The sequence below is a fragment of the Bos mutus genome, chromosome 10 (assembly GCF_027580195.1).
Source record: "Bos mutus isolate GX-2022 chromosome 10, NWIPB_WYAK_1.1, whole genome shotgun sequence".
NCBI lineage: Eukaryota > Metazoa > Chordata > Mammalia > Artiodactyla > Bovidae > Bos > Bos mutus.
The window spans coordinates 82,525,512-82,548,211 of record NC_091626.1 but is presented as its reverse complement, the minus strand read 5'-3'; the positions used below and the strand labels follow the sequence as shown (position 1 = coordinate 82,548,211).

The window sequence follows — 22,700 nt, the reverse complement described above, 5'->3', positions numbered from 1 at the left end:
AAGCCCTCAACTCGTATACCATCTTCAGTGGAAAATAGAGAAATACAAAAGAGGATGTCGGGTAGTAACTTGGGACTTTAACGGAGAGGCAAAGAATTCACATAGAGATAGAAAAGCAGATGCTTGGTCAACAAATACCTTAATGCAGCAGCATAAGGAGACCAAGGGACACAGAGAAGAATTTTTAACAAACAGATATTACTAGGTTTCTTTCTCTCCTCCAAAATTAGCTCATACCATACTGTAGTTATTTCTGAGAGATAACTACCCTGAAACAGGTTCTCTACCTAATTTGTTCCAGTATAGTCTAATAGTTTTTCCTGCTCAAAATTAAAGAACAATGACAACAGGAAAGGGTAATGAAATCTTCCTAAGTCACATGAAAAAAACATTCTTGCCAGGGATAACAAGGGACATTTTTAGGATCGTGCTCCAAAGGGAAAATTAAAAATGGAGATAGAATCCCCAAAGAGATCAAAAGAATATAGAAACAATAAATGATGAAAATGAAAGAGCTGTGCTTTTACTTTCTACATGAAGCTTTCTCTAACTTACAATAGGTAGTTCTTTCTGAATTACCACAACACATTGCTTTTCTCTTTCATATATTTCACTAATTCCAGTTTGGTTTATGGTAAAGTTATTTTTATATTCTTTTACCTATTAGAATGTAATTTTAAATGTTATATGTACAGTATTAGTATGTTATATGCCTCTATTAGTATTAGTATGTATTAGTATTAGTTACACTATTAGTATAACTATTAGTATTAGTATGTCATATGCTTCTTTTCCCAATTCACATGACTGAATTCAACAAATTAACACAATACTGTAAAGCAAATATCCTTCAATTAAAAATAAATTTAAAAATATTTTAATAGAACTCAGTAATAAAAAAAAAGTTACATGCTTAAAACAAAATAGTCAGAGATGATGCCTCCACCAGGTCTTGTAATATCACTAATGTTTTGGTATATATTTTTTAAGATCAGGTGCCAAAAAAAGAGAAATTGTACATACAAATATGCCTTTTAGGATTTAGACAGTCCAGTAATAATATTGATGATTTATTAGAGCCACATGATAACTCTTATTATCCGACACATAAGTTCTTCCTCTAAAAAATATTTTGTTTAGACTTTTTCCTTTATGACAATTAGGGATCTGATCTTCCTGTTTCCTTTTTTTAAAAAATCTTTTCCTCACTTATACTAATTTCACATCCAATATCCCAATGATACCTTATTTTCCTCCATTTTTTATCCTTTCCTTTATGACTTTATTTTTTCTAGTCAGTAATGATTTATCACAAACATGTATCACACAATTTGTGTCAAAGAAATGTTAGGTAGGTAGAATAGGGAAAAGGAGTCCAAAATGGCGGTGGCTAAAAGACAAGGAAGGTCAAAGGAAGGTCCGAGGACCAGAGTGAAGACTTCAGGCAGAACAAACAGCACTCCTGGCTAAGCCCAATTTGCATAGGGCAGGCCCAGGTGGAGGAAAAAACATATAAAAGGAGGAGCCAACGAGCTTTCTCAGTCTCCACCCCCCCATCCCTCCACCTCTGCCACAGAGCTGTAACACTGAGCTGTAACACTGAGCTGTAACACTGATTTGTCTAAAAGCTATAACATGGTCATTTGAGACCTGAGAGCTATCACACAGTCTATCCAAGACCTGAGAGCTGTGACCCGCCAAGGGGGCTTTAATGTCCGTCACTCCAAATCTTTGTTGTGAAGAGACAAAGAACCGAGGAACATACACTCGCATGACAGAAACAAAACACTTTCTTCTCCTCCATATTTCTTTAATTTAATTTGCATGAAACCAAGCAGGGGTCTGTGGTGCTCCTCGGGACAGAAGTTGTTCTTCTGTTTTGTTCTGTTTCTTTGTCTCTTGTTTCCTGACATCAGCCTCCATGACATTCCATGAGTTCCAAAGGACAGATCTGAACAGTTGTTAATTTGAGAAGGGAAGGAATGCAAAGACAAGGGAGCAGTAGCCAGGAAACCATAGCGCAGGCAGGGCCCTAGTTCCATCTCAAGGGATACATATAACCATATCTTTAAGCTCTTTAAGATGTCAGCACTCTTCACACCAGAGAAAGATCACCTGAGGCTACATTGAAAGAACCAGAGAAGTTCATCAAGATTACCTAGAAAAAGATTAGACAAGTGGAGGTAGTGTACACACCCTAATATTATCAACGACCCCACCCTTGAATCATTGCTAGAAAACACATCAAATCCTCCCAGGTTAGAACACATAGTTTTTCAGGGCAGGAACCTGTGTCCCTCTTTGTTTGGCAAACAATAAAACTACTCTTTCCTTCTTCATCCAAAACTCTACTCTCAGATTTGACTTGCCACAGTACACAGAAGCTTAGCTTTCAGCATCATGTAGGGATAAGTCAATATAGATGCCTCAAAAAATTTTATAAAATCCTGGCAATAATTTTATGCAGTAAAAATTATAAGCCACATTTTGTAAATAAGAGATTCAGGAATTTTTATCTAGACTTCTCAATATGTCCTGTAAACCCTGAAATTCAAATCCAAATTGCTTCATATTTCAATTCTTATATAGTTCCTAATATATATTTCATTTTCAGTACTCAAACCCCATGCTAATTCTCTTCACTTTCAAATGTCTCAAAGACCATAAATCTTTCTGTTATTAATTTCCTGAATGATTTTACTCCTAATTCTGCATATTATGAAATTACTATTATTCCTTCCTCACATATATTTTCTACCAAAACTCATGCCTTTGCTACTTTTCAATATTAAATTCAAAAGAAGGACTCTAAATTCCTTTCCTTTCTTCCTATATTGTAGCCATGATAGGGTAACTAATTTTAATAAGTAAATCTGCCTTTTCCCTTCTTATATCAATATACATAGTCTCCACCATTCACTTCATGGTAAACAGATGGGGAAACAATGAAGACAGTGACAGACTTTATTTTTGGGGGCTCCAAAATCACTGCAGATGCTGATTGAAGCCATGAAATTAAAAGACACTTGTTCGTTGGAAGAAAAGCTATGACCAACCTAGACAGCATATTAAAAAGCAGACACATTACTTTGCCAACAAGGGTTTATCTAGTCAAAGCCATAGGTTTTCCAGTAGTCATATATGGATGTGAGAGTTCAACTATAAAGAAAGCTGAGCACAGAAAAATTGATGCTTTTGTACTGTAGTGCTGGAGAAGACTCTCTATAACTGTCTTTTATTGGCTCTGAGGTACGTAGAATTTCAAACAATGTCACCAAGATTCCATGCTCTAATCTCCAGAACCTTGAAAGTGAGAGAATACCACTTGTGATGACTGTGTTGTATTAAATATCACAGCTCACCTTACAAGGGGGATATATCTAGGCAAGCTTAACCTAATTACATGAGACCTTTAAAGCACATTAACTTTCTCTGGTGGCAGATAAGAAGGGCAGACTATAAAGTAAGAAGCTCAGTATAAGAAGGACTTGAAATGCTATTGCTGGTTTGAAAATGGAATGGATCATGTGAGAAGAAATGCAAGTGAGCTTAAGGAGCTGAAGACTTCCCCACCAAGAGACAGCAAGGAAAAGGAAATCTCAGTCCTACAAGAGCAAGGAACAGAATTCTGACAACAGAAATGAACTTTGAAGAAGGCCCTGAGCTCCAGATAAGAACTCAGGCTGTCAACAGTCTTGACTTCAGTCTTATGGTATCCTATGCATATCTCAGTTGGTAAAGAATCCACCTGCAATGCAGGAGACCCTGGTTCGATTCCTGGGTCAGGAAGTTCCACTAGAGAAGGGATAGGCTACCCATTCCAGTATTCTGGCCTGGAGAATTCCTTGGACTATATAATCCATGGGGTCACAAAGATTCATACATGACTGAGTGACTTTCATTTTCAAGCACAGAATCAGTTGAAACTGCCTGGACTTCTGACCTACGGAAAGGAAAGTGAAGTCGCTCAGTCGTGTCCTACTCTTTGCGACCCCATGGACTGTAGCCCAACAGGCTCCTCCATCCATGGGATTTTCCAGGCAAGAATACTGGAGTGGGTTGCCATTTCCTACTCCAGGGGATCTTCCCAACCCAGGGATTGAACCCAGGTCTCCCACATTGCGGGCAGACTCTTTACCCTCTAAGCCACCAGGGAAGCTCTGACCTATGGAACTATCAGCAAATATATGAACGTTGTGGTAATGTGTTACACAGCAATAAAAATCAATGCAGCTTTAAAATAGCCCACTGATCCTAAATTACTTGACTCTTGCCCATATTTTGCTCTAATGGATAGCGCTGCTATATAAACCCTCCACATCCCCAAAGTCCAAAGCCCCTAAACCTCACGTCTAGCCTGCCTATCTTTAAGTGAGAACTCAAAAATATAATTATCATGTAAAAGGAATACGAATATTTTAGTGGCCTTGATTCATAATTTATATTACTTTCTAACATGTCCATCTCAAAAGCTCCAATTTATAAATTAGAATGAAAACACACCCTTACCTCACCCAAAGGGAATTTTGTTTAATCTTTCATTTCAAACAGTGTAACATATTACTACTATTGTTGTTGTTTAGTAGCTAAGCCATATCTAACTCTTTTGCGACCATGTGGACTGTAGCCCACCAGTCTCCTCTGTCCTTGGAATTTCCCAGGCAAGAATACTGGAGTGGATTGCCATTTCCTTCTCCAGGGGATCTTCCCAACCCAGACATCAAACTTTTGTCTACTCCACTGCAGGCATGTTCTTTACCACTGAGCCACCTGGGAAGCCCATGACTAACTATGAGTGAGTGAGTGATAGTTATTTGCTCAGTCATGTCCATCTCTTTGCAACCCTATGGACTGTAGCCCACCAGGCCCATCTGTCCATGGAATTCTTCACACAAGAATACTGGAGTGGGTTGCCATTCTTTTCTCCAGGGAATCTTCCCAACCCAGGGATCAAATCTGGGTCTCCTGCATTGTAGGCATATTCTTTACCATCTGAGCCAGCAGGGAAGCCATGACTCACTATACCTTATTTTAAATTGGGATGGCTCTAACTTTTGATATCTGAATAACCTACAATTTGAACTTCTAAGCTCTGATCAATTTTATCTCGTGTAGGGACAAAGCCACAAAAATAATCATTTATTTTCTAAACCTAGCTGACAGTAAGCTGTAACATTTAACAAAGCTTTGAAAATTTAAAAGTAGGAAAGGAAAATCTTTAAGCTGACTACAGATTTTTGCTATTCTTCATACCCACTGACAGTGCTGTACCATGGGCCCCCCTACTGGCTCCTTCCTCACCCTGAATTATATACCATTTTGCTTATGCTAACTCTTCTTTCTCATCTTCTATAGATACTCAAGTCCATGTTCCTCAAGTTCAAAGCCCTGAATCTCATTTCCAGCCTGTCTTATAAATTCCCAAAATACATTAAGATCACATTAACTTCTCAGGGACACACACATGAAGATAGCTGTACAAAGCTCATCAGAATACTTAACATCTCATTTTGAAGCATTTGCATCTGGACCTCTAAAGTTCGGGGTCTCCCCAGAGAGAATAAGTATTACTCAGTGATCTCTTCAGAACAGAGAACCTTCCCCATTTACAAACTCCATCTTTCATCCTTCAATCCACAATATGCAAATAGTTGTCAGGATTTCAACTTCTACAAACCAAGGATAGATAAATACTGAGATCCAGTCCCAGAACTCTGGCCTCGTGAGACTTAGTGAAAGTTTAAGACTAGAAGTTAAATAACTAACGTTTATACAGAGCTCACTATTGCCAGCACTGTTCTGTTCTATGTGTGTGTATAACTCACAACCACCCGTTTGACAGATACTATTATTTTTATTTTATAAATGGATCAGTCAGTTCAGTTCAGTCACTCAGTCATGTCCAACTCTTTGAGACCCCAGGGATTGCAGCACACCAGGCTTCCCTGTCCATCACCAACAGCCAGAGCCTGCTCAAACTCATGTCCATCAAGTCGGTGATACTATTCAACAATCTCATCCTCTGTCATCCCCTTCTCCTCCTGCCTTCAACCTTTCCCAGCACTGGAGTCTTTTTCAATGAGTCAGTTCTTCACACCAGGTGGCCACAGTATTTGAGCTTCAGCGTCAGCACCAGTCCTTCCAATGAATATTCAGGACTGATTTCCTTTAGGATTGACTGTTTGATTTCTTTGCAATCCAAGAGACTCTCAAGCATCTTCTCCAACACCACAGTTCAAAAGCATCAATTCTTTGCACTCAGCTTTCTTTATGGATAAAATTGGATAAACTGAATTAAAGAAAGATAAATTGACTTGCTCAAGACTACCCAGATGGAAAGCAGCAAATTCAAATCCAAGTAGTCTGGTTGCAAAGTCCCCTGATCTCAACTTATAGCAAGTGTACACTCAGGAAATATAGCTTCTTCTTCTTTTTTTTTTTTTTTTTTTTTGCTGTCTCATATTTTTTATTTTAATTGGATGCTAATTACTTTAAAATATTGTATTGGTTTTGCCATACATCAACATGCGTCTGCCACTGGTATACATGTGTTCCCCATCCTGAACCCCCATCCCACCTCCCTCCCCATGCCATCCCTCTGGGTCATCCCAGTGCACCAGCCCCGAGCATCCTGTATCATGCATCGAACCGGGACTGGCAATTCGTTTCATATATGATATTATACATGTTTCAATGCAATTCTCCCAAATCATCCCACCCTCTTCCTCTCCCACAGAGTCCAAAAGACTGTTCTATACATCAGTGTCTCTTTTGCTGTCTCGCATACAGGATTATCATTACCATCTTTCTAAATTCCATATGTATGTGTTAGTATACTGTATTGGTGTTTTTCTTTCTGGCTTACTTCACTCTGTATAATAGGCTCCAGTTTCATCCACCTCATTAGAACTGATTCAAATGTATTCTTTTTAATGGCTGAGTAATATTCCATTGTGTATATGTACCACAGCTTTCTTATCCATTCATCTGCTGATGGACACCTAGGTTGCTTCCATGTCCTGGCTATTATAAACAGTGCTGCGATGAACATTGGGGTACACATGTCTCTTTCAATTCTGGTTTCTTCAGTGTGTATGCCCAGTAGTGGGATTGCTGGGTCATAAGGCAGTTCTATTTCCAGTTTTTTTAAGGAATCGCCACACTGTTCTCCATAGTGGTTTTACTAGTTTACATTCCCACCAACAGTGTAAGAGGGTTCCCTTTTCCCACACCCTCTCCAGCATTTATTGCTTGTAGACTTTTGGATAGCAGCCATTCTGACCAGTGTGAAATGGTACCTCATTGTGGTTTTGATTTGCATTTCTCTGATAATGAGTGACGTTGAGCATCTTTTCATGTGTTTGTTAGCCATCTGTATGTCTTCTTTGGAGAAATGTCTGTTTAGTTCTTTGGCCCATTTTTTGATTGGATCGTTTATTTTTCTGGAATTGAGCTGCAGGAGTTGCTTGTATATTTTTGAGATTAGTTGTTTGTCAGTTGCTTCATTTGCTATTATTTTCTCCCATTCTGAAGGCTGTCTTTTCACCTTGCTAATAGTTTCCTTTGATGTGCAGAAGCTTTCAATTTTAATTAGGTCCCATTTGTTTATTTTTGCTTTTATTTTCAATATTCTGGGAGGTGGATCATAGAGAATCCTGCTGTGATTTATGTCAGAGAGTGTTTTGCCTATGTTCTCCTCTAGGAGTTTTATAGTTTCTGGTCTTACGTTTAGATCTTTAATCCATTTTGAGTTTATTTTTGTGTATGGTGTTAGAAAGTGTTCTAGTTTCATTCTTTTACAAGTGGTTGACCAGTTTTCCCAGCACCACTTGTTAAAGAGATTGTCGTTTCTCCATTGTATATTCTTGCCTCCTTTGTCAAAGATAAGGTGTCCATAGGTGCATGGATTTACCTCTGGGCTTTCTATTTTGTTCCATTGATCTAATTTTCTGTCTTTGTGCCAGTACCATACTGTCTTGATGACTGTGGCTTTGTAGTAGAGCCTGAAGTCAGGCAGGTTGATTCCATTCTTCTTTCTCAAGATTGCTTTGGCTATTCGAGGTTTGTTGTACTGGTGTGGTTGCCTCTGAGTTTTGGAGCAGCTGGAAAGACCTCACAGTCACCGTGTCTATCACAACACAGAGGTAAGAGGCAAAGTCTTTCATGTGGAGTTCCTTCAGAAGGAGGTAACTGTGTGCATCAGAGCGTCTAAGGAATGAAGAAAAATGACCTCTTGTCTCCAAACCATCCAGAACATTGTAAGAGAGAAACACAGGTGCTCCACCATCGTGTTGCTGGTACCAGAACAGTCCATTGAATCCAGATGTCTGGTAGGTGCAGTTAACCTGGGCAGAGGCTCCTTCTATAGCCATCAACTCAGTGGGCTGCTTAACGCCTTTTCCTGCAGAGCCTATGAGAAGATCCATGACCATTATCAGGGTAGCACTCCAGGAAACCACATCATTATTAAAGAGGATAGTTCTCACATGGTCACAAAAAAACACTGCCTTTGACGGAGGAGTTCCTTAGGTAGAAATAAATGCTGGTAGAAAGACACGGGACAAGGATGAGGATGGGGACAAAGACAATTAGCACCACTAAGATGTATGGGGAAAGACTCTTTCACTACAAAAGTTAGGAGTTGTCAGCATTTATCTGGAAGAAAATTATTCTGAAAGTTCCTGGCAATGTTTGCTAATAATTTGAGACTCACCTCTCACTGTCAGGGAAACACAAAGAAGGAAAAAATTCCACATCTGCTGCAGGACACCACAAACCAGGCACTGCGTCCTCCGCACCTGTGCCCCTGGAGCCAAAAGAAGGCGGGTTCCCTCTCTGTGGTTGAGGGAGGAAATCTCAATCTGGATGCAAAACCCAGAAGAAAACGCAGCGGGTGGAGCTCCTTTCTTGAAGGACTGAGCTTCCGTGGGAGCAGCTGTGGGTTTAAGCTTCCATAGGAGCAGCTGTGGGTTTCCTTTCAGGAGTGTCTTCACGTGAACATTTTCTACTGATGAATCCACAGGTATTAATCTATGTGATTTTGTGAATATTAAACATTAAAATTGTGTATAAAGAACAGAGGTGGCAAACAGGAAGAAAGGCAAAGGCAGAAGTGGTCAATTTGACAATACTGAGAATTTGTCTTTCTGAAGGCAAGAGAAAATAGAAACAGGAGTGAGATTAGAGGCAGGTTATGCACACGGTGTGTGTGTGTGTGTGTGTGTGTGTGGTGGTGCTGATGGTGGTGGTATTTGTGACAACAAAGAAGAGATGGACATGTTTTTCTACCATCTAAATGTATCTCCCAACAAAGAAGCAATGAGATATTTTTTAAAGATCTAAAGAAATATAAGATATCTATCTGTACATATGTATGAATATAGAAGAAGAGATGGAAAAACAAAGGAAATTATTCACTTTAGTTACTTCAGAAAGTTGGGATTAAAAGGAAATGGTGAGAATATTAACCTGTTCTCATACACTTCTGTTTTGACTGGTAATTTTTATGTAATAAAGTGAGAAGTTGAAAGAAATCGAGAGAAAAGGAGAAAGAGAAGAAGGCTAGAAAGGAAAGGAAGGAAGGGACCGAGAGAGGGAAGGATGGAGGGAAGGAAGGAAGGAAGAAAAGAGGGAGGGAGGAGGGAGACAAGGAGAGGGAAAGCTATATTTCAAACTACTTCCCAATTGTCACAAAAGGAAATTATGTCTTCAATACATAGTTTTCCCAAGCTAATGTACCCCAAGTTAATATAAAGATAATACAGTATCTTTGCTAAAGAAATGTATACCTCTCATGAGTCCTCTGGATTTATTTCTATTTACTCCACCTAGCAGACAATGGCAACCCACTCCAGTACTCTCGCCTGGAAAATCCCACGGACTGAGGAGCCTGGTAGGCTGCAGTCCATGGGGTCGCTAAGTCAGACACTTTCAGACACTGAGCGACTTCACTTTCACTTTTCACTTTCATGCATTGGAGAAGAAAATGGCAACCCACTCCAGTGTTCTTGCCTGGAGAATCCCAGGGACGGGGGAGCCTGGTGGGTTGCCGTCTATGGGGTCACACAGAGTGGGATACAACTGAAGTGACAGCAGCAGCAGCAGCAGCAGACACAGCACTTGGTTTTAATTAAAAAAAAAAAGACAACACTGTCATCTTGTGGCCAGATGTAGCACTGCAACTTTGGTAACAACAATTTAAATGAATCTTAGAAATCATCCTATCTTTATACAGCTTTGTTGTTTTACAATGGAGGCTCCTGAAGCTTATATCACACTCCAAGCTTCATTTCTTCCTTTCTAGCCAGTTTCCTAACGTTACTCAGATTAAAATTCAGTTCAATTCAGTTCAGTTGCTCAGTTGTGTCCGACTCTTTGTCACCCCATGGACTGCAGCACACCAGGCTTCCCTGTCCATCACCGACACTCGGAGCTTCTCAAATTCATGCCCATCAAGTCGGTGATGCCATCCAGCCATCTCATCCGCTGTCATCCTCGCCTCCTGCCTTCAGTCTTTCCCAGCATCAGGGTCTTTTCCAATGGGTCAGTTCTTTGCATCAGGTGGCCAAAGTATTGGAGCTTCAGCTTCAGCATCAGTCCTTCCTATGAATATTCAGGGTTGATCTCCTTTAAGATTGACTGGTTTGATCTCCCTGCAACCTAAGGGACTCTTTTGTAAAATAAACAAATGAATATCCAAAGCCACTTACACCAGCATATGCTGCCTAGACCTGCACATGCATGTGAGAATCAATTTGAGGCCAAATCAACCCCTGGTAACTTTAAACTTGAGGTTCACATTTGAAAGCAATGCTTTTTTCTGCCCACAGCATTTAATATGTGTAACAGTTTCACCTACTCATTCATTCATTCAAAAGTATTTATTGAAAACTTACTATATGTCAGGCAATGTGTGTGTGTTGGGGATTCCTTGGTGAGCAAAACTCCCTCCTCTCGTGGAGCCTACGTTCTAGTGAGTGGAGACAATAAACAAGTAAAAAAGTAAAATATAATTTGTCATATGATGCTAAGTGGAGGGGGAGTGAGAGAGTCAAGAGACCCTCAATGATCAGGTCACATGTGAAGAGAAACTGGAAGAAATGATGGAGGATCCCTGATGGGTATATGGGGAAAGAAAGTGATCCACTGAGAGATTATAACACCTCTAAGAACCTGGAAATCATCCAAAACTATACTGGCGAGGTAATCCCCCACAGTCCTATTTCTGGAGGTCTACGAGAAACATTTCCTGCTCTCTTCCCTCAAAACAAAATAACGAGGATTTGGGGAGGGACAATCTCATTAGGGAAACAGGTTAGAGTAGTAAATTCCTCTGAGGTTAGAATATTTCTTCAAATCTCTTGACAGTTTTTTCCCCCCTTTTATTCAGAGTGAGAGAGGCAACAGCTGATGAAAGGCAATGTAAAATATGACTCAAGAGATATAGAAGTCACACTCATCAAAGAGCCCTGAAAGGCAGATGCTCGCAAAGATTCTAAATATTTATTTGCCAGGCAGAACTCCTGAAAGAATCCTAAAGGTTCCCAACACATATATGGGAGCCCTTTACAACAGGTTAGACTGATTCTTTGAAGGACATCTCTCCATGCGCTGGACCATTCAACTCAAGGAGAGCCAGCCTCCTCCACCATTTTGCAGGTCTGTACATGTGAGTCTACAAGGATGGGAAAGCAATCCTGAAACCAGCTCCTTTCAGAATAAGGCCACAAACTAACTATGAAAACTTCAGACATTCTGTTGTTTTCCCCAAAATGTTAATCAGTCTCTTTTCCCCATCTTCTTCCTCAACTCTTTCTCAAACTACTAGCATTAAATTCTTTCTTTCCAAACTTAGGGAATTTCTTTTTGGGGTTGAGAAGTGGTTCAAAAGAAAATGCCATTTTATTTTCATTTCTCTCTCTTTCTCTCATCTCTCATCTGCATCTTTCTATCTCTCTCTGGCAGTCACAAAGAATAGAGCTGGGCAGTGATAAAATAATAGATTTTGTGAAGAAAATTCTTTGGTAATTATGCAAACATAAATAGGCCAGATTCTTAGTCTTTCCTTTCTCCAATGAAGACGATACAAAGTAGCATTCCATAAGCAAGCTCATTCTTTTTAACCTTCCCAGGTGGTGCTAATGGTAAAGAACCCCACTTCCAATGCAGGAGACAGGGGTTTGATCCCTGGGCGGAGAAGATCCTGGAGAGGGGGGCAGGGCAACCCACTCCAGTATTCTTGCCTGGAGAATCCCATGGACAGAGGAGCCTGATGGGCTACAGTCCACAGAGTCACAAAGAGTAGGACATGATTGAAGCAACTTAGCACACAAGAAGGACAAGAGCCTCTTCTTCTGAAAAGAGATAAAATATGTCTAGGCCACCCCAAACTCTATCCATTTCCCTTCGTGTGCTCGGTCACTCAGTCTGTCCAACTCTTTGGGACCCTATGGACTGTAGCCCGCCAGGCTCCTCTGTCCGTGGGATTCTCCCTGCAGGAATACTGGAGTGGGTCGCCACTTCCTTCTCCGATCCATTTTCCCTACTCTGCCCTAGCTCTACCAGGATGTTTAGTTACTGAATGGATAATGAAGAAAAGGCAATATACTCTCCAGAAACTGTTTTGGGGTGGGCCTTGTCCTAGGGGTAAATACAGAAGTCCTCTGATCCCAGTGTGTCTAACACAACACTAAACCAGTCTTCATTCCTCCTCTTCAGGATTTTATAACTGTTTCCAATAGCCCAGCTCCCAAAATTTAGCTGTAGAAATTCAAAGTTTCAAACAGTCTGATGGAAGGCTGCTCTCCTCTAAGTCTTTCTAAATGGGAAGGTTACTGCAAGAGATATGCTCACAACAAACTGGCCTGATTTGGGGATGGGTAGTAGAGGGATGGGAGGCTCAGAAAGCAGCCCAGCTCATGATCCTGTGGGTCCATAGAGCTCTCTAGAAGGTGCCCTTGTTCTCCGCCAACCTGGTCCTTATCTTCTCAGTGTCGCTTTTTCACTACCACCCCCCATAGCCTTTCCCTAGAGTTTCCAGGATAATTGATTTTCAACCGTGTATTGTTTATTCTCTAATATCACTGGACCCTTATTTTCAGGTGTTTTTTTATACTGAATTTTAACACTTTGCTATTTTTATGGGCTTTATATTTCATTTCTGACCATTTTACCACATGATTTTAGCAACATCAAAAAGTCTAAAACTTGGGAAATGTTTAGTTTGTTACCTGATTGGCTAAACTAAAATTGTTTTTCATTTTTTGAAATTCTTTAAGTCTGTCTATTCCTTTACTTTAAATATACTAAGTTTCCATAGCTAAAGAACAGGAGCAGACCTAAAACAAAAAGACACATAAAACTGCAGCAAAGGGGCCAGGGAGGGGTTGGGCGGTGGGGGCAGACTGTTTCTCTCATGGAGAGATTTAATCCTTCATCAAACACATTACCTGTTTCTTCCAAATCCACCTTCTGGAAATCTACTCTGCCCATCTCTCTAAATCACAGATTGCCCTCCTATGCAGCCCCAGAACACCATACCCCAAGTCAAAGCCGCCATCCTCTCCCAGAACATAGAGGTAAAGGAAGCTTTCATCTAACAGGGCATCTGGGAGAGGTGGAAACAGATTTATGCGCAACAAATGGGAAAAATCAGACTGGAAAAGCAGATAAATTAAGGTGAATTTTTTCACTATACATAAATACATATTATGGAAATCCTCCAAACAATTCTCCCAGTGCTACAGTTCTGTCTGATTTGATATACAATTGATTTTCATAAAACACTTCAGGAATGTATTGCTTGCCTAAATGGAAGCACACTGGTATTACACATATATATTGGCAAAAATAAAAATTACCTTGGCTCATTATTTGCATTTTAAACATAATCTTAATTCAACTCTTTCTATCCCTTCACTGTATTATAGCCAAATAGTCTTCCAATTAGTTGTCAAATAAATCGAAGTGTCTTCCTGAAACTCAGACAGTAAAAACCTGGTGTTTCTTCTTTCTTTGCAAGCAGAGGGTATGCTTAATATTTTCTATGGCTTCTGAAGAACCAGGTTTATTATGTATCATTACTACTATTAATAGCTCTTAAATGTTAATATATTAATTATGTTATTTTATAAAATAACCACGATAAAATATCTTGATGACTTTCCTGATGGAGAATCTACTAATACTCCCACATAATTTATAATTAATCTCTATTATATTAATTATATATATTAATATTATATTAATTCCTTCCTGAAAATAGACATTTAAGTAACAAAGTTACTTTATTGCAAAATGACAGATGATAGCACTCAAACCCTAGTAGGGGAAAAATCTCTCTCAAATAGAATATTTGACAAAATAAATGAAACAAACATATGTCATCGCTCTGTTTTTTCTTATCCTGTGGATTAGGTACTTCAAATTCTTTTCAGGTCTTCAGAGAGCGTTATTGTATGGTAAACGGCAATATATAATAGACCCATGAACAACACAGGTTTGAGCTACGCAGATTCACTTATAACTGGATTTTTTTCAATATAGTACCGTATTTTCAATTTACAGAGATTTTAATTAATTAAGTTAGAGGGAAAGTCATGAAAAGTTTGTTCCATTAGTGATCACAACATGTGGAATCAAAAGGTCCAGTCCTGACTCTATCCAAAGTGTTTATGCTTCCCACCTCTTGGTAACACGCTTATCAATTTCTCTGTGGGGTTTTGGGGTTTGTTTTTTTTAATTGAAGTACAATTGATTTACAATGTTATGTTAAATTGTGCTGTACAGCAAAATGATTCAGTTATACATACATATATATACATTCTTTTTTTATATCTCTGTCCATTATGATTTATCACAAGCTATAAATCAGTTTGTTTGTTTGTGAGGCAGAGATAGCAATACTCAATTTTTAACAGCACAGGGGTCAGTGCCTCTAACCCTCATGTTGTTCAAAAGTCAACAATATATCTAGACCAAGATCTAGCTATAATTCTATACATATGTACAAACTGAAGATTAAGTCCTGCATTAATCAAAGCTTGTACAATAAACAGTAAGAATTCCTCTGAAACACTTTACCAAAAATATCCAATCCCAAACCAATGAACCACATAAATCAACCAATAAATCTAAATGATATCCTGGAGCAATAAAAAATGTGAAAGGTCTTTGGAGTTTTTTATAGCAAAACTAGACCCATAATGCATCAGAATGAGATGGTCTCTTGCCAACCAGGGGGCGGGCCCATGAGTCAGAGAAAGAAGCACTGTGTTGTATCAGTAGGATTTGGCAACATTTATTCAATCAGTTTCCTAGGTAGCTTAAATGGTAAAGAATCTGCCCACAGTGCAGGAGACCTGGGTTCGATCCCTGGGTCAGTAAGATCTCCTGGAGAAGAGCATGGCAACCCACTCTAGTATTCTTGCCTGGAGAATTCCATGGATAGAGGAGCCTGGTGGGCTACAGTCCACGGGGTCACAAAGAGTCAGACACGACTGAGTGACTTTCTTTCACTTTCATTCAATCAGCTATTCAGAAAATAATTATCACCTTTACTGTACTAGAGAGGATGACTAATGGAAGAGACATTAGACAGCTTAGGCAACAGCAGTATAATGTGATACGTGTTCTGAAAGTGTAAGCATGGTCCTCGGGAAACAGGAAAGTCCTTTTGAAGATGAGGCCCTCCAAACACAGTCCTGAAACAAAAGTGGGCATTATGTAGGTGAAGGGGGCAGAGAGGCAGTGGGGGCACGTGTTCCAGGCTGGAGCACTGAACTGTGAGAGCACTGAGGAAGTCTGTGCATCTGAACATCAAGAAGGGATTACAGTGAGTATGATGGAGTGGAAAACAAGGACCAGAAAATGAATATTTTTGCACGCTATGGTGAGGAGATGCGATTTCAGCTGAGGACAAACAGGGGGCATGGCAATGATGGTAAGTGGAGGAACAAGTAGATGAGGTAATTCTGGGGTATACATTCCACACTCCTCTGTCTCAGCCTTAGCTCCTCTTTGGTGAACATTCTTTTTGCTTGAAGTTAATGATACTGCCTATCATTCACACACTCTCCTGTTCCTTGATCTGCCAAATTATGCTTCTCAGTAGATAAGAGTTTCCATTCATCTAGAATACTAACCAGCCTGTGGGTGATTTATCTTATCAAGTAAACCAAAATGACTAATGACAATGCCACCTTCCTTTTAGAAAAAAAATTTAATAGTATTCAGTTTATCTCATAACTCTCTGGCATTAATCATCAGGAAAAAGCATTCTCCCATCACATCTCTGTGTTGTATTTCCCTTGCCTGACTGCATCATTCATCTTAGCAGACTGCAGAAGAACATGGGAAAGACTAGCAACACATCCCTGGACACTGTGGTGACAGATTTCATTCTCCTGGGCTTATCTCACCCCCCGAGGCTGAGGATTCTCCTCTTCTTGCTCTTCTTCATCATTTACATCCTGACACAGCTGGGCAACCTCCTCATTTTGCTCACTGTGTGGGCTGACCCAAAGCTCCACACTCGCCCCATGTACATTCTCCTGGGCGTGCTCTCATTCCTGGACATGTGGCTCTCCTCTGTCATCGTTCCTCGGCTAATATTGGATTTTACTCTCGCCAGCAAGAGAATCCCATTTGGTGGCTGTGTGGCTCAACTGTATTTTTTTCATTTCTTGGGCAGCACTCAGTGCTTCCTCTACACCTTGATGGCCTATGACAGGTACCTGGCAATATGCCAGCCCCTGCGCTACCCCACGCTCATGAATGGGAGGTTATGCACCATCCTTGTGGCTGGAGCTTGGGTGGCTGGCTCTGTTCATGGGTCCATCCAGGCCACCCTGACATTCCGCCTGCCCTACTGTGGGCCCAACCAGGTGGATTACTTTATCTGTGACATCCCTGCAGTATTGAGACTGGCCTGTGCAGACACAACTGTCAATGAGCTTGTGACTTTTGTGGACATTGGGGTCGTGGCCGCCAGTTGCTTCATGTTAATTCTGCTCTCCTATGCCAACATAGTCCATGCCATCCTGCAGATACACACTGCTGATGGGCGGCGCCGAGCCTTCTCCACCTGTGGCTCCCATCTAACCGTGGTCACAGTCTACTATGTCCCCTGTATTTTCATCTACCTTCGGGCTGGCTCCAAGAGTCCCCTGGATGGGGCAGTGGCTGTGTTTTACACTGTTGTCACTCCATTACTGAACCCCCTCATCTACACACTGAGGAACCAGGAAGTGAAGTCCGCTCTGAAGAGACTAGCCTCAGGTAGAGGGGCTGGGAGTGAAAATAAGTAACTAGAGGCTCAGAGACTACCTACATTACCATTAATACCTTTCTTTTCCGAAGTTGCTGCATATGGCAGATGTTCAAAAGCTGATCATGATCTAAACTGTACTGAATTTAATTCTCTTTAGAAGAAACTTCTGAATTCTTTGGATTCATAATCTTTTCATTTCATTAAACTCGGCCAAATTGGTTTTACATTATTTGTTTGGAAATAAATGGATACACTCCTTCTACCACCTTTTGATTACCTTGTGAGATAAGAAAATGTCTTTCAAAGGTTAAATAGGATGTCAACTTCTTTGAGGTAAATTATGCCAGAAAATGTGAAAGGGAAAAAATAAGACATAATGCTACCATAGCCCCTTTTTCACCCTCTTTGCCCCTAAACCTAGACTTCTATAAATTCTGTATTTCTTTGCTTATTCATGGCATTAGCATTACCAAGCACTTCAACCCAGAAATACTGGATCATCTGTATTTCCTTCCTGTCCCTTACTCTCCCCATGTGCTAAAACATCAAATTCTGTCCATCTTTAGGAAGTCTCTCTTAATACCTAACTAGTCACATGTATATATGTATAACTTCTTCAAAGTGTAGGCATATATAGGATGAATTTCAACATTGTTTACATTAGGGATTGCAATGGGAAAGTGGAGTAAGGGGATTTTATTTCTTGTACATCTCTGTGCTACTCAACGTTAAAATGAGCAAGTTTTGTTATTATATTTAAAAGAAACTAAAAGCAGATGAGACTTGAAAGAAGAGAGACACAAGAAGAAGAAAGAGATGGAAAAAAGAGGAAGGAAGAAAAGAACAGAAGAAAAAAGAGTAAAAAAGGAAAGCCTCAAACATATCTTAAACTATATATTAAGACATTCCAGAAAAGAGTTTCCTATGATCTCCGATATATATGTTTTAATACCCACCAGTCTCTGATTAATACAATTTACCATCAAAGGCAACTACAATAAAAAAAGACAGACAATGACAAGTGTTGTCTATCTGTGAAGAAATTTGGCAATATAAAATGGTAGAGTCATTTAAAAAACAACTTGGCAATTGTTCAAAATGTTAAACATAGAATTTCTGTATTCTACTCCTAGGTATATTCCAAAAGAAATGAAACCATATGCTTACAAACACAAAAGAAAAACTTGTACATGAGTGTTCATAGCAGCACTAAAACATCCTAAATATGTAACCAAATAAAATATCCCTCAACTAATAAAAAGATAAACAAAATGTGGTATAGCTATAAAATGGAATAGCAATCAGCCAGAAAAAGGAATGGAGTTCCGATACATACAACTACATGGATGAAACTTGAAAATGCTATGCCAAGTCAAAGTGACCAGGCACAAAAGGCCACATATTACATGACTTCACTTATATGAAATGTTCAGAATAGGCAAATCCATAGAAACAGAAAGCAGATTAGTGTTCACCAGGAGTGGGGTGGAAGAGGGTTTTGGGACAAATGAAGTTATTCAAGAGTTAGACAGGAGTGATCAATCCACGACTTTGTAAATATACCAAGAACAATGGAATTGTACAGATTGAAAGGGTGAACTCTACAACATTTGTATTAACTTCAATAAAGCTATTCTTTTTAACTTGTTTGAATCAATGTTGATACATATTGGAGAATTCACTATAGTTAAAATCAATACATTTTGAAGAAAAAAAAAACTATTTATTGAGCTTTGCTGTGGACACAGTCTTGTTTTGCAACCTGTTGTCTGACTGGGATTTTGAATCTTTATTGCTCATTTTTGTCATGCAAAGTCAGCATCATCTCCCCTCATGGAAGGCCTGTGGAATCAAGAATGTTGAAGCTACTCTGGGCCCATGGGAAAGTCAGGCTTTCCTTGGCTTTCATGAGTATGTATTAATTCCTCATTTATAGCTGAATCCACCCTCTTGTATACCAGCAGACTTGTCCAACAGTCAATGGATAACAAATGTGTTGGAAGCCATGTAACGAAGATTAGTTCAACCATTGAAAATTAAGTGCATTTTCAATGCATTTTTCGAGTAGAAAGTGGGTAAATGCGTGGTCCAACAACACTTGAAAAAAAAAAGGATCACAGAAATTAGAAATTATGTCTTTCATCCAACAGATAGTGTTGTTCTCATAGTTCACTTTCTACACAATGTAGAAATGATTTCTGCTTGCTGTCACAGCAAAAAAAAAATAATAATAATAATAATTAGGATCAGGGGACTGCAGTTCTCTTGAGGGAAATGTTTTGGTTAGAATTCCCAAGAGGTAAATAATTTTCTATAAATCTCTTGACAGTGTTTTGCTAAAAAAAAAAAAAAATACCTCAGTCAAAAGAGATCCAGCTAATAATTTAACCAACATAAAATCCAAGACATTTAAGTAGAGAAGTCACAATCTACAAAGAGCCTCCAAGGGCAGAAGGTCTCACAGATAATTAGTAGAGTCAGTGTGTCAATTCCGTTCCAAAGCAAAGATCCAGTGAGCCATCACCACAAGCCCAGAAGATGCTCTGGAGGAGGCTGTCCTCACCTGCAGGGCCATTCTACCCAAGAAAGGCCAGCCTCCACCAAGATTTTGGTGCTGTATTCATGTGAGTTCAAACCGGAAAGCATTTCTAAAGTCAGGTCAGTTCACAAGAGGAGCAAAGACATAGTTTAGAAATCACAAAAGTTTCAGGAACTTTGTCAAAAATCATATTTAGGTTGTCTCTTTTCCTTATCTTTTTTCCTTACTTCATCCTCTGCTCACAGAGTTCATATGATAAGTGTATCAAGTCTGAACTAAATGAGCCTCTCTCCAGATTTGGGAACTTTCTTCTTTGAACATTTTAGCACTTATCTTTTATTTTCTCTATTTAGGGGAGAAAGGAAAGCAGCATAAATCATGCAACAGACTCAGTATTACAGAGCAAACACAGAGCGAGTTCCCTAACCCTTCTTCCCCCAGGGATGAGTACACTGGGTGAACGTAATTGAAGTTTGGAAGGCCTTCCGTTTCAAGTACCTTTCCTTTAAAAAACAAAAAAGAAAAAGAAAGACTTTTTCTTTTGTATTGTGGTACAGCCGATTAACAATGTTGTGATAGTTTCAGATGAACAGTAAAGGGATTCAGTCATACATATACCTGTATCCATTCTTCCCCAAACTCCCCTCCCATTTAGACTGCTATATAATATTGAGCAGAGTTCCATATACTACACAGTAGGTCCATGTTGGTTATCCATTTTAAATATAGGAATGTGTACATGTCCATCCCAAACTCCCTAACTATCCCTTCTTCCATCATTCCCACCAGCAACCGTAAGTTCATTCTCTAAGTCTGTCTCTTTCTGTTTTGTAAGTTCATTTCTATCATTTCTTTTTAGATTCCACATATAAGAGATGTCGTACAATATTTCTCCTTAAAGCACCTTTTCTTAAGCAAGATTTTTTTAATGCGCGGGACAAAGACACTGACAGGATAATCAGAGCGATAAAATATGGATTCTGCCTCCCGACTGAATCCAAACGCTGTTCACTGTCCTTGCTTTACCTCTCTGCTCATGCTGCCTCACAGCCTGAAAGGGCTGTGATCTGAGTCTTGTCCAAAAGATTAGCAAGGTTAAAAGACCCAGTGACGGGTCCTTCCACATCCTTCAGTCCTAGTGATTTATATCATCTCTTGACAGGAAGAGTCCCAACCCAAAATGTCCCACACAAAACCCCAGTTCGTTGTAGACATGCCAGAAAGAGGCCAATCCTTTGAGATAATCTGATTTCTTTCAAAGTGAAAGAGACATTGCTAGCAAAGGGCTCAAAGTGATTGAGCCTCTGGGTGAAGGGGAGCCAAGACAACAGTTTATCCTATGACTTCCTACCTGACCTAGTAGGAAGGTCTCATTTCTCCCTGACTTTGCTTTTTCATTGCCACCTTCTTACATTCCATGCCCAGCAGCCTCTCCCTTGAATGCCACGCCAAAAATACTTTTTATATAAAATGTAGATGTGTTCTGTTTACCTCCTAGACTCTGGTCATCAGACAAAAGTATTCTCCCATCACATCTCTGTGTTGTATTTCCCTTGCCTGACTGCATCATTCATCTTAGCAGACTACAGAAGAACATGGGAAAGACTAGCAACACATCCCTGGACACTGTGGTGACAGATTTCATTCTCCTGGGCTTATCTCACCCCCTGAGGCTGAGGATTCTCCTCTTCTTGCTCTTCTTCATCATTTACATCCTGACTCAGCTGGGCAACCTCCTCATTTTGCTCACTGTGTGGGCTGACCCAAAGCTCCACACTCGCCCCATGTACATTCTCCTGGGCGTGCTCTCATTCCTGGACATGTGGCTCTCCTCTGTCATCGTTCCTCGGATTATTCTAAACTTTACTCCCGCCAGCAAGAGACTCCCTTTTGGCGGCTGTGTGGCTCAACTGTATTTCTTTCATTTCCTGGGCAGCACTCAGTGCTTCCTCTACACCTTGATGGCCTATGACAGGTACCTGGCAATATGCCAGCCCCTGCGCTACCCCACGCTCATGAATGGGAGGTTATGCACCATCCTTGTGGCTGGAGCTTGGGTGGCTGGCTCTGTTCATGGGTCCATCCAGGCCACCCTGACATTCCGTCTGCCCTACTGTGGGCCCAACCAGGTGGATTATTTTTTCTGTGACATCCCTGCAGTATTGAGACTGGCCTGTGCAGACACAACTGTCAATGAGCTTGTGACTTTTGTGGACATTGGGGTAGTGGCCGCCAGTTGCTTCATGTTAATTCTGCTCTCCTATGCCAACATAGTCCATGCCATCCTGCAGATTCACACTGCTGATGGGCGGTGCCGAGCCTTCTCCACCTGTGGCTCCCACCTAACCGTGGTCACAGTCTACTATGTCCCCTGTATTTTCATCTACCTTCGGGCTGGCTCCAAGAGTCCCTTGGATGGGGCAGTGGCTGTGTTTTACACTGTTGTCACTCCATTACTGAACCCCCTCATCTACACACTGAGGAACCAGGAAGTGAAGTCCGCTCTGAAGAGACTAGCCTCAGGTAGAGGGGCTGGGAGTGAAAATAAGTAACTAGAGGCTCAGGGACTACCTACATCATCATTGCTACAGCTCTTTTCAGCAACTGCTGCATGTGGCAGATGTTCAAAAGTAGTTTTGGTTTAAGCTGAATAGAGTGTAATTCTATTAGGAAGAAGCTTCTAATGCTATGCTGCATACATGCTCAGTTGTGTCTGACTCTTTGTGACTCAATGTACCGTAGCCTATCAGGCTCCTCCATCCATGGGATTCTCCTCGCAAGAATACTGGAGTGAGTTGCCATTTCCTCCTTCAGGGGATCTTCTCAGTCCAGGCATGGAACCCACATCTCCTGCATTGGCAGGTGGATTCTTTACCACTGAGGCACCTGGGA

At 40.3% G+C, this 22,700-nt stretch overlaps 2 protein-coding genes across 3 annotated transcripts; both read left to right on the top strand.

Annotated features, from left to right (window-relative positions):
• The first annotated feature begins 13,414 nt into the window (after nt 1-13,414).
• On the top strand, nt 13,415-17,306 carry LOC102267313 (olfactory receptor 10G2). 2 transcript variants are annotated; one of them, XM_070378545.1, is made up of 2 exons: nt 13,415-13,430; nt 16,378-17,306. In XM_070378545.1, exons 1-2 carry the CDS (start codon nt 13,415-13,417, stop codon nt 17,304-17,306), a joined length of 945 nt encoding a protein of 314 aa, XP_070234646.1. The 2 variants fall into 2 exon arrangements, with proteins under 2 accessions (XP_070234646.1, XP_005900646.1); XM_005900584.2 differs by lacking the exon at nt 13,415-13,430 and having other exon boundaries at nt 16,350-17,306.
• A 4,097-nt stretch (nt 17,307-21,403) lies between these two features.
• LOC102267607 (olfactory receptor 10G2) lies at nt 21,404-22,360 on the top strand. Its single transcript, XM_070378544.1, has one exon. The coding sequence runs from the start codon at nt 21,404-21,406 to the stop codon at nt 22,358-22,360; it is 957 nt and encodes a 318-aa protein (XP_070234645.1).
• The last annotated feature ends 340 nt before the right edge of the window (nt 22,361-22,700 follow it).